The 12,224-nt window shown below is 69.7% G+C and overlaps 1 protein-coding gene across 1 annotated transcript; it reads right to left on the bottom strand.

Annotated features, from left to right (window-relative positions):
• Positions 1–755: 755 nt before the first annotated feature.
• NECTIN4 (nectin cell adhesion molecule 4) lies at positions 756–11,673 on the bottom strand. Its single transcript, XM_042785626.1, has 9 exons — positions 11,459–11,673; positions 6,558–6,911; positions 5,221–5,511; positions 4,444–4,558; positions 3,574–3,737; positions 2,550–2,697; positions 2,362–2,440; positions 1,617–1,736; positions 756–1,113 (listed from the first exon to the last, which is right to left on the bottom strand). Exons 1-9 carry the CDS (start codon positions 11,523–11,525, stop codon positions 856–858), a joined length of 1,596 nt encoding a protein of 531 aa, XP_042641560.1. The 5' UTR covers positions 11,526–11,673; the 3' UTR covers positions 756–855.
• Positions 11,674–12,224: the final 551 nt, after the last annotated feature.

Genomic DNA, 12,224 nt, shown 5'->3' with positions numbered 1-12,224 from the left:
GGGCACGCTTCCACGTGCACGCACGGAGCTCGCCCGCGCGGCACGCGGGTGCGGGGGTGGAGCGCCCAGGCGGGGCTGTCCTTGCACACGTGTGCACGAGTGCCAGCCCCCCCCCCCTGCCATGTCCCCACCTGTGTCCCCCCCCCAGGCTGAGATCAGACGCACTCGACGCAGGGTCCCAGGGTCCCGCGCGGGGGTTTATTTACAAGCGCGGCCGGGCAGCAGCGGGGGGGCCCCCGTCCTATACAGGTATGTACACACGGGGCACGTTGTCCCCAGGGACCCCCCCCTGCCAGCTCCGCACCTGGGGGGGTCCCCTCAGTAGTTTGAGGAGGGGGGGACAAGGGGGGTTTTGGGGGGTTTTCAGGGGCCATGGAGGGGAGGGGGGCAGCCGGGATGGGGGGGGGACACAAGCGTCCCAAGTGCCACCGGCAAACCGCGTCCCGAGCGGGGACAGCCACGCGCCCCCAGCGCCGCGCGGGAAGGAGCCGACCCGGAGTCCAAAGGGGTACTGGGGCGGCGGGGAGGGGGGCCCGATCCCCGTCGGGGGCTCCTGCCCCCGTCTTGTCCTTGAGGTGTCCCCACGTCCGTGGGTGTCCCCGCACCCATGGGTCCTGGGTGCTGCTGTCACCTCCGCTCTGGCTCGGCCACCGGCGAATGTCCCCAGCCTTGTGCCAGCCGCCGGGTGACGCTGGGGGACCGGAGCCCGTCCTGGGGCACAGCGCGCGTCCTTGACCCCGTGCCAGCAGCAGGGTGACCCTTGGGGACCGGAGCCAGCCGGGTGGGCGGGCAGAGCCAGGGGAGCGGCGGGGGGGGACGGGGGTCCCGTGGGTGTCCCCCCCAGCCCCGCCCGGCTCACACCAGGTGCCCGCGGCCGTTGATGTAGATGCCGTTGGTGGTGGGCTTGGCCTGCAGCATCCCGTTCTCCTGCACGAAGTGGGTCATGGCCTGCTTGATGGGGTCGTCCCCCCCGCCGCCGCCATCCTCCTCCTCCTCCTTCGGCTCCTTCCCCGCCAGCGCGGGCAGCAGCGGCACCGCCGGCACCTCCGTCTGCGTCTCGATCTCCCGCACCGTCGAGAGCGTCGAGTAGCTGCGACCTTCGGGCTCCTCGCTCTGGGGGGACAAGGCGGGGGTCACCACTGACGAATTAACACCCCCAGGGACCTGGCCCCTGCCCCCGGGGACCCCCCCGGGGATGGGGTGCTGCCGTGGGGCACAAGGACTCAGCACGTGGGCGTCCAAAGGTGTGTGTGAGTGTGGGAGGGCTTTGCACACCCAGAAGGGGTTTGAATGCCCCGAGGAGGGGGTTGCACACCCAGAAAGGGGGGTTGCATGTGTGCAAGGGGTTTGGGCACCCCCAGGGGGGTTTGCACCAAAAAAGGGGGTTGCACATGTAGAAGAATGGGGGGGGGGGGTTGCACACCCAGAAGGGGTTTGAACGCCCTGAGGAGGGGGTTGCCCCCCGGGAAGGGAGTTGCACACCCAGAAGGAGGGGTTGCACCCACACAGGAGCGTGCCAGAGGAGGAGGAGACGCTGCGGCAGCCGCAGCCCTGGGCCTGGCGCGGGTGTGTGGGGCTGAGCTGGGCCCCCCCGGCCCCCCCGCCGTGCCCCTCACCATGGCAGAGCAGATGCTGGTGCCGCGCAGGCTGTCCCCACGCAGGCTGTCCCCGCGCAGGCTGTCCCCGCGCAGGCTGCCTTGCCGGCTCTCCGCACGCAGCTGCAGCGTCTCCTCCAGCTGAAACAGCCCCGTGAGACCCAGCACCCCACGGCCCAGCACCCCACGGCCCGGCCCCCAGGTACCCCCCACCCAGCGCCCTCTGCTCCCCACAGCCTGGATCCTTTGGGCACCCTGATACCTGCCCCCCACACACACACTGCCCAGCCCCGTGGGCACCCTGCTCCCCAGCCCTCCTTCAACACCCCCATACCCAGCACCCCAGGTACCCCGATACCCTGGGTACCCCACCACCCACCACCCCGGTCACCGCAGTGCCCGTCCCTCCGGGAACTCCAAGACCCACTTCCTTGGGTAGCCCAACATCCGCCACCCCACACACCCCAATACCCAACACCTAGGCAACCTCAAGACCCGCTTCCTTGGGTACCCCAATACCCATCACCCTGGGCACCCCGCCACCCAGCCCCCAGGGTACCCCAAGACTCACTTCCTTGGGTGACCCAACAACCGTCACCTTGAGCACCTCAAGATCCACTTCCCCGGTTACTCCACCGCCCATGGCGCCCCAATACCCACCACCCATGGCACCCCAATACCCACCACCCATGGCACCCCAATACCCACCGCCCATGGCACCCCAACACCCACCGCCCATGGCACCCCAAGACCCCCCGCCCCCCACCTGGGTGCGCGTGTCGGTGCTGTGGCTGGAGTGCAGCCGGCGGATGGAGTTCTCCCGGGTGAGCGTCAGCTCCTCCTCGCTGGGGACACGGGGGGCCACGCTCAGCACGGGCCCCCCGCAGCGCCCCCTGCCCCCCCCACCCCGCCCGCAGCGCCCCCTGCCCCCCCGCCCCCCTCCCCGCCTCTTACTACTTCTCGGAGATGCGCTTGGTTTTGCGCTTGTGGTAGAGGGTCATGACGACGACGACGATGACGAGGACGCAGAGCAGGACGGTGGCGATGACGCCCACCACCACCACCGAGGCCGAGACCAGGTCCACCTTGCGCACCTCGTTGTCTGCGGGGACACCCGGGGGGGGGGGGGGGGGGAACGACACACAGATGAGCACGTGGACGAGCGAGTGGGTGGATGCGCGGATACGTGGGTGGGTGGATGAGTACACCCACCCGGCTGGACTCGATGACCTTAAAGATCTTTTCCAACCGAAATGGACTCTGTGACCCATGGACAGAGGGAGGGGTGGATGGATGGACGGACAGATCATACAGCCATGGACAGAGGGGCGGAGGAGCCCACGGGTGGATGGGTTGGTGGACGGACAGACGAGTATGCGGGTGGATGGGTGGAGAGATGGATGGACAGACGGATGAGCAGACGGATGGATAGGTAGCCGGATGGATGAGTAACTGGATGAGTAGGGAGCTGAGTAGACGGGTGGGTGGGCGAAGGGACAGATGCGTGTAGGGGTGGGCACGGGGGTGGGTGGACAAACGGATAGCGAGAGGTGAAAGGGGGATGGATGGACAGATGGACGGACAAACGGGTGGATGGGCAAAGAAATGGAGGGAGAGAGAGGTGGGTGGATGGAGTGAAGCGGTGGGGGCGGCTGGATGGTGCACGGATGGACGGACAGACAAAAGGACAGATGGACAGGCAGACAGGGGGGTGAAGAGAGAGGAGCATCTGGGGAAGGGCCCGTGAAGGGGTGGGTGTAGGAAGAGCCGGGGGTGAGGGGGCACGACCCACGGGCGGACAGACTGACGGGTGCCTGGGAAGGGTCGGGCCGATAGAGAAGAGCCCCGGGAGGGACAGACGGACGGGCGCCCGCAGCACGGACCGGCGCTGCCCTCCCACCGCCCACCCGGGACCCCCCCCCCCTCCCCGGCACCCTCGGGGGCCGCACGCACAGCCGGGTGCCGCGGGGCCCCCCACCTGCCGCCCGGCCCTTGATGCTGACGTTGGCCCGCGCCTCCTTGGCGGCCACGCGGTTGGAGACGCGGCAGACGTAATCCCCGGCGTCGGCGGCGGCGAGGGGCCGCTGGAAGACGAGGGTGTCCCCCTTCACCCGCACGCCGGCGGGCAGCGGGGCGTTCAGCCTGCGGCGCGGCGGCACCGTCAGCCCCCGGCGTGCCCGGGCGGGCGCCGGCGCCGCCATCAAAGCCGGGGCTGCCGGTTCCCACGGTTGACGCCCTGCCCCGGCCCCGGCGGGACGTGCCCGGGCACGGCAGCGCCCGCCACGCGCGCCGCCACGGCCCTCGGCACCGGCACGCCCGGGACGGGACACGGCGGGGGGACGGCGGGGACACGGGCGAGGGGACACGGGGATGTGACGGGGGCAGGGGGACGGTCATGGGGGACATGGCAGGGACACGGGCAGGGGGGACATGGGGACAGGGGACACGGCAGGGATGTGGGCACGGGTGGGGGGACACGGAGACAGCAGGGACAGGGGACACGGCAGGGATGTGGGCACGGGTGGGAGGACACGGGACATGGCAGGGATGTGGGCACGGGTGGGGGGACACGGGCAGGGGGACACAGGGACAGCAGGGACAGGGGACATAGCAGGGATGTGGGCACGGGTGGGGGGACATGGGGACAGGGGACACGGCAGGGATGTGGGCACGGGTGGGGGGACACGGGCAGGGGGACGTGGCAAGGGCAGGGACACAAGGGACAGGGCAGGGACATGCGCTGTGGCCGGGGACATGGCGGTGCTCGGGTCACCTGGCAGGGACACAGACAGGAGCAGGGGACACGAGCGCAGGCTCGGGGAGGGGGGGGGGGTGTCAGTGTCCTCACCGTGTCCAGTTGTAGGTGGGGGGGGGGTTGCCGTCCCCCAGGCAGGTCAGCACCGCCCCCTCCATCCCCTCCTGCCACTCCTCCGTGTGCCCCAGCACCGAGGCGTCCGACAGGTCTGGGGACAAAGGTGCCGTGAGGGGACACGCAAGGATGCTCCCCAGTGTCCCCCCCGTCCCTGCTGTGCCCCCATGTCGCCAGTGTCCCCCCACATCCCCAGTGTCCCCCACTCTTGCTGTGCCCCCACGTCCCCAGCGTTCTCCATGTCCCCCAAGTCCCTCAATGTCCTCAAGTCCCTCCACATCCCCTGATGTCCCCCACGTCCTCCACTCTCCATGCCCCCAATGCCCCCCAATACTCTCCCTGTCCCCAATGACCCCCATGTCCCCAATGTCCCCCAATACTCTCCCCGTCTCGATGCCCCCAATGCCCCCCAATACTCTCCATGTCCCCAATACTCCCCACGTCCCCAATGACCCCCATGTCCCCAATGACCCCCAATACTCTGCATGTCCCCAATGCCCCCCACGCTCTCCACGCCCCCAATGACCCCCATGTCCCCAATGTCCCCCAATACTCTCCCTGTCTCGATGCCCCCCATGTCCCCAACGCCCCCCAATACTCTGCATGTCCCCAATGCCCCCCACGCTCTCCACGCCCCCAGTGACCCCCATGTCCCCAATGCCCCCCACGTCCTCCAATCCTCCCCGCACCCCCCGATGCCTTCCGCGCCCCCCCCCGCCCATCCCGCCCCCGGTGCCCCCCGCCCCGGTGCCGCACAGGCGACGCTGAGGAGGTGGGTGATCCTCTTCTCGTGGCGCAGGCCGGGGTGGGCCACCACGCAGGTCAGGCTCTTGCCGTTCATGCTGCGCCCGGGCACCAGGAAGAACTCGCTGGTGACGGAGGCGGAGCGGGCGTGCGCCGAGCGGCGCGTGGCGTTGGTGCCCCGCACCTCCGTCTCCCAGCGCACCGAGGGCACGGGGCTGCCCTCCGCCGTGCACGAGGCCGCCAGCGTCCGGCCCTGGCCCTCCTCCAGCGGCGGCCCCGGGTTCAGGATGGGCAGCGGCGGCACTGCGGGCGGCACCGGCGTGTCACCCCCGACCCGCCGGCACCCGGGGGTGCTGACCCCGCCGCGCCGGTCACCCCCGACCCGCCGGCCCCAGCGCGACGCTCTGGGTGCCCACAGCCGCCACCCCATCGCCCCGTGCCCACTGCCCCACGCCCACCACAACTTGCCCACTGCCGGGCCTACTGCTCCGTGCCCACCACCCCATCCTCATCACCTGCTGCCCACCGCCCCGTGCCCATTACCCACCACCCCGTGCCCCCCACTCACCACCCCCTCCTCATCACTTGGTACCCACCACCCGTCACCCCGTGCTCATCTCCCCATGCCCCTTGCCCACCACCCACTGCCCCACCTTCGTCACCTGGCGCCCACCACCCCATCCTCACTGCCCCATCCTCATCACCCTGAGCCCACCACCCATCGCCCCATGCTCATTGCCCGCCGCCCTGTGCCCTCCACCCCAACCTCGCCCATCACCCCATCTTCATCACCCATGCCCACCCACCGCCCCATCCTCATCACTTGGTACCCACCACCCGTCACCCCGTGCTCATCTCCCCACGCCCACCACCCCGTCCTCATCACCCCGCGCCCACCACCCACCACCTCATCCCCACCGCCCCATCCTCATCACTTGGCAGCCAACACCCTGTGCTCATCACCCCCTGCTCATCTCCCCACGCCCACCACCCCACCGCCCCACCCTCACCACCCATGCCCACCACCTCAACCTCATCTCCCCACGCCCAGCACCCCGTCCTCATCACTTGGTACCCACCTGCCCCTGCTCATCTCCCCACGCCCACCACCCCACGCCCACTGCCCCATCCTCACCACCCATGCCCACCTCCTTACGCCCCGTGTCCACCACCCACCACCCCCATCCCCACTGCCCCCTCCTCATCACTTGGTACCCGTCACCCCGTGACATCTCCCACCCCACGCCCACCATCCCGTCCTCATCACCCCGCGCCCCCCACCCCCCACCCCCTCCTCATCACTTGGTACCCACCACCCGTCGCCCCGCGCCCCCCGCCCGGGCACTCACCCAGCACCTTGAGGGTGAGGCGCCCCTCGAAGCTGCCCAGGGGGAAGGTGATGAGGTGACACTCGTAGTCGCCCTCGTCCCCCTGCACGGCGTTGCGCAGGACGATGGCTCCGTCCTCCAGCGCGCCGCCCGCCCGCCGCAGCACGCGCCCGGCGTAGGGCTCCTGCACGTGCTCCCCGTGCTGCCGGTTGAGCACGGCCACCTCGGCGCTGCCGCCGCCGGGGCCGCGCTTCAGCCACGTCACCTGCACCACCTGCTCCTGCTCCTGCGCCCGGTACCGGCACGGCAGCACCACGTCCTGGCCCAGCACCGCCGTCACGCTGCGCTCCACCTCCACCACGCCTGCGCCGCAGCCTGCGGGACACACGCGTCGGCACGGCACGGCATGGCACGCGTCGGCACAGCACGCATTGGCACAGCATGGCACGCATCGGCACGGCACGCATCGGCACGGCACGGCATGGCACGCTTCGGCACGGCACGCATTGGCACGGCATGGCACGCGTCGGCACAGCACGCATTGGCACAGCATGGCATGCGTCGGCACGGCACGCATCGGCACGGCACGCGTCAGCTCGGCACGGCACGGCATGGCACGCTTCGGCACGGCACGCATCGGCACAGCACGCTTCGGCACGGCACGCATTGGCACAGCATGGCACGCATCGGCACAGCACGCATCGGCACGGCACGCATCAGCTCGGCACGGCATGGCATGGCACGCTTCGGCACGGCACGCATCGGCACGGCACGGCACGCGTCGGCTCGGCACGGCATGGCACGCTTCGGCACGGCACGCATTGGCACGGCATGGCACGCGTCAGCACAGCATGGCACGCGTCGGCACGGCACGCGTCGGCACGGCACGGCACAGCATGGCATGGCACGGCACACGTCGGCACGGCACGGCACAGCATGGCATGGCACGGCACACGTCGGCACGGCACGGCACGCTTTGGCACAGCATGGCATGCATTGGCACAGCATGGCACGCTTCGGCACAGCACGGCATGCTTTGGCACAGCACGCTTCAGCACACTTCGGCACAGCACGGCACGCTTCGGCACGGCACGACACGCTTCACCATGCTGGCGCCCACACGCACACTTGGGCACACTTGCGCACACTATGGCATACTCTGGCTTGTGCTTGCACACCCCCGGGCTGGTGCCCACCTTCACGCCTGGGCACACTTGGGCACGCACTTACCCATGGTGGTGCCCGCTTGCACGTGCTTGTGCACGCTCTGGCACACTTTGGCATGCACACACCCCTGCTGGCACTCGCGTGCATGCTTGGGCATGCTTGCACGCACTTGTGCACACTTGGGTGTGCACACCCCCGTGCTGGTTCTCGCATACATGCTTGGGCACACTTGCACACACTCCAGCACGCTTGGGCATGCTGGCACTCACATACATGCAAGAACACTGGTACATGCTTGTGCATGCTTGCACGTGCTCTCGCATGCTTAGGCACGCACACACCCATGCTGGTGCTCACATACATGCTTGGGCACACTTGCACATGCTCCAGCACACTCTGGCACACTTGTGCTTGCACACACATCCATGTAAGAACACTTGCACACGCTTGCACACTTGTACACACTTGGGCTTGCACTCACATACATGTAAGAACACTTGGGCACGCTTGCACACACTGGCACACTCGGATGTGCTTGTGCTTGCACACATTCATGTGCTTCTTCAGGCACACTCACATAAGCTTGGGCACACTTGTGCTTGCACACTCCCATGTCTGCTTGGGCACACTCACATACAGGCACACTTGTGCTTGCACACATCTGTGCTGGCAATCACATACATGCAAGAGCACTTGGCCACGCTTGCACATGCTCGGGCACACTTGTGCTTGCACACATCCACACATTTCTTCGGGCACACTCACGTATACCTGGGCACACTTGGGCACGCTTGCACACACTTGGGTGCAGTCACATACATGCAGGCACGCTTGGGCACGCTCCAGCACACCTGAACACACTTGTGCTCACACACGTCTGTACAATCCTTCAGGTGCACTCACATACACTCGGGCACACTTGCGTGTACCTGGGTGCGCTTGTGCACACTTGTGCTTGCACACACTCAGGCAATTCTTGGGTGCACGCACACACATGCAGGCACCCTTGGGCACACTTGTGCTTGCACACACACACACACACACACGTGTTTCTTTGGGCACACTCACATATACTTGGGCGCACTTGCTGATGCCTGTGCTTGCACACACATGTGCTTACGTGTGCTCACATGCACCCAGGAACACTTGGGCACAGTTGCACACTCTCAGGTGTGCTTGTGCACATTCATCCATACTTGTGCTCACAAGCCCTCACACGTCCTCAGGTGCTCTCACGATCGCTTGGATGTATCTGCACACGCTCACACACATTTGTGAGGGCTTGAGCACGGGTGGGCACACTCACATGTTCCGTGGTGCACTCGCGCACGCCCAGGCACACTCGGGCACGGCTGCACACGCAGGCCTGCTTGAACACACTCATATGTGCTCACACTCAAGAGTACTCCGGCAAGCTCTTGCACGCTCACGCGTGCTCAGATGCGCTCACACACGCTTCAGCACACTCATGCATCTTCGCGTGTGTGTGTGGACGTGCTCAGGCGTGGATGGGCATGATCGTGCACACTTGGACACGATCATGCTTGCGCACACTCAGGCACACTTGGGCACACTCACACATGCGCGTGCGTGTTCAGGCATGCTCGCACATGCACAGGCACGCTCATGCACGCTTGGGCACACTCCAGCACGCTTAAGCACGCTTGGGCACCCCTAGACACACTCACGTGTGTTTGGACAGTCTCACACATACCCGTGCACACTCATGCGTGCTTGGACAGTCTCACACACGCTCATGCACACCCAGGCACACTTGCACACCCTTGGACACACTCGTGCGCCCTCCTGCGCGCTCGTGCACGCTCACATGCGCTCGGGCACCCCTGTGCCGGCCCAGCCACGCTCACAAGCTCCCCGGGGACGCCGGTACCCGCGCGCTCGGGCACACTCGGGCCCGCTTGCACGCTCGCTGCCACGGGCGCGCGTGCGAGGCCGGCGGGTGTCGGGGCGTGGCGTGGGCCCGCCCAGCCGCTCGGCGACGCCGGGGGAAGCGGCCGGGCCGGCGTGGCCAGCCCGACCGGCCGGCGTGCATGCCGGGCTCTGCCGGGGCTTGCGGAGGGCTCCCGCCCCCGCCGGCCCCGGGGCCTCCCCGCCGAGCCCCCCGCCACCTCGCTGCCGTGCCCGGCCTAATTACCACCCCCCCACCCCCCCCCCCCTCGATTAGTCGCCGGACTAATTAAATAATTGCGGCGCTGGCCAGGCCGTGAGTCACGGCCGCGCTGCCCCTGCGGGCCCCGGCCCTGCCTCAGTTTCCCCTCGCGTGGTGCTGGGGGTCCCGGCGGGGCTGGGGTGGCGGGTGCCGGGGTGCCGAGGGGGGGGCTGGCAGGCGGCCCCCGCCGCGGGGCGTCCCCACCCAACGGGGCCAAGCGCGTGGGAACGGAGCCGGGAACCGGCTCAACCGGCTCCCGCGGCCCCCACGCCCCGGCCGGGCTCGCGCCCGCGGGATGCGGGACCGGGAAATGGGGGGACCGGGGTGTGGGGGGGGGACACACAGACACACGGACTGGGGGGGGGTGGTCAGACCCGGGGGGTGCACCCACAGCCCGCACCTTCACGCGTCACCCCTCGGCGTGTGCAGCGGGGCCGTGTGCCCGCACATGCGTGTGCGTGCTTGTGCTCTTCGGGGACACACACATGTGTGCAGCCGCCCCCCCCCCCCCGACGCCGGGGACACCCCCCCCGCCCCCCCAAAGCAACCACACACGCGTGTGCACACACACATCCCCCTGGGGGGGCTGCAGGCCTGACACCGGGTGATGGGCTCAGTGCCCCTGGCTGGGGGGGGGCACGGCCGGGCTGCCCCCCACTCGCCCCACGAACCCCCCGGGGCTGTGAGTCACGGGGGGGTCAGCACCCTTGGGGTGACGTCACACCCCATAGCGCCCAGCCCGTTCCCACGGGTCCTCCAACAGCGGGGAAACTGAGGCACGGCGCGGGGGGGCAGGGCACTGACACTCCCCCCGCGGGGACCCCCCCAAGCTTTGGGGAGACAATGGGGAGGGGGCGGGGACCCCCCCCGGGTAGCCCGGTGCCCCCCGCCGCGTGTCCCCAGTGGGGCGTGCCCGGTTCCCACGGTGTGTCCCCCCGTGTCCACAGGAGCCCCGTTCCCGGGGGACACACACACGCACACGCGGACGCGCAGGTGCGCGCACACGCGTGTGCAAACCCCGGCACGGCGCGCACACGCACAGCCCAACCCTGCCCGGGCACACGAACACGAACACGGACACGGACACAAGCGCCCGCAGGTGCGCGGGGCCACAGGTGCACACGCGAGCGCACACACGTACACACACACACGCGTGTACATGCACACACCCACCGTGTGCACACGCGTGTGCACCCCACTCCTCGCGGGCCCTGCCCCAGCGCCCGCCCCCGGGGCTCGATTCCCCCCGCACCGGGGCTGCCGGTGCCCCCGGTCCCGGGTCCCCACCCGTGGGTGCCGGTACCCCCGGGTCCCCCGTCGCGGGGACGGTGCCCCCCCCGGTCCCCACCCGTGGGTGCCGGTGCCTTCGGTCCCCGTTCCTCACCCGTGGGACCAGTACCCCCGGTCCCTGTTCCCCACCCGTGGGTGCCGGTGCCTCCGGTCGCCCCGTCGCGAGGCCGGTGCCCCCCCCCCCCGGCTCCCGCCCCCAGCCCCTCTCGCAGCCCCGAACAGCCGCTGCCCCCGGTCCCGGTTCCCCTCCCGGGGGTCCCGCCCCCCCCGACCCCCGGTGCCGGTCGTGCCTTACCGGTAGCGGCGAGGAGGAGGAGGAGGAGGAGGAAGGGCGTCCCGGGCCGCATCCCGCGGGGGGCCATGCGGACACCTGCGGGCTCAGGGCGCTGCTCGGCCCCCGGCCAGCACCATCCGGGCCGAACCGGGCGGGACCGGGACGCACCGGGCGGGACCGGGACGCGCCGCGCCGGGCCGAACCGGGACGCGCCGGGCCGAACCGGGACGCGCCGGGCGGGACCGGGACGCGCCGGGCCGAACCGGGCGGGACCGGGACGCGCCGGGCCGAACCGGGCGGCTCCGGGCCGATGGCGGCGGAGGGGCCGGTGCTGCGCCGCTCCGAGCCGGGACGGGACGGGGGGGGGGGGGGCGGGGGGCGGGAGCAGCGCCGGGCGGGGCCTGAGGGGGCGGGGCCTGAGGGGGTGGGGCCGGCAGGGCGAGGCCGGGCGGGGCGGACCGGTCTGGCAGGTAGGGGCAGGGGCGGGGCCGAGGGCGAGGCCTTAAAGGGGCGATGGTCGCCGACGGGGCGCGGTGGGGCCCACCCGGCACCTCCTTCGCCGCGGCAGCTCCCGCGGGGGTCCTGGTGACACCTCGAGCCCCGCCCCGGACCTCCGGGGTCCCCCGTGGGTGCTCCCCAGTGACACCCTCGTGCTCTTCCCAGTGACTCTCATGTCCCTCCCAGTCCATTCCCCCTCCCCCGCGGTCTCCCATTAACCTCCATGTCCCTCCCAGTCCCCCCCACTCCAGCCCCCCCTGCTCCCCCCAGGGTGAGACCCCACAAACGT

This window comes from Tyto alba, unplaced genomic scaffold (assembly GCF_018691265.1).
Source record: "Tyto alba isolate M040663 unplaced genomic scaffold, T.alba_DEE_v4.0 Super-Scaffold_8, whole genome shotgun sequence".
Taxonomy (NCBI): domain Eukaryota; kingdom Metazoa; phylum Chordata; class Aves; order Strigiformes; family Tytonidae; genus Tyto; species Tyto alba.
This window is presented reverse-complemented; position numbering and strand designations above follow the sequence as displayed.

Excerpts from the sequence above, each read along its gene's own strand:
- NECTIN4 (XM_042785626.1), bottom strand. The coding sequence starts at position 11,525 with ATGGCCCCCCGCGGGATGCGGCCCGGGACGCCCTTCCTCCTCCTCCTC. Across the intron at positions 4,559-5,220 it reads CCACCTCCTCAGCGTCGCCT|ACCTGTCGGACGCCTCGGTG; the intron begins GTGCGGCACCGG and ends CTTTGTCCCCAG. Across the intron at positions 1,114-1,616 it reads CCAGCATCTGCTCTGCCATG|AGCGAGGAGCCCGAAGGTCG; the intron begins GTGAGGGGCACG and ends TTGTCCCCCCAG.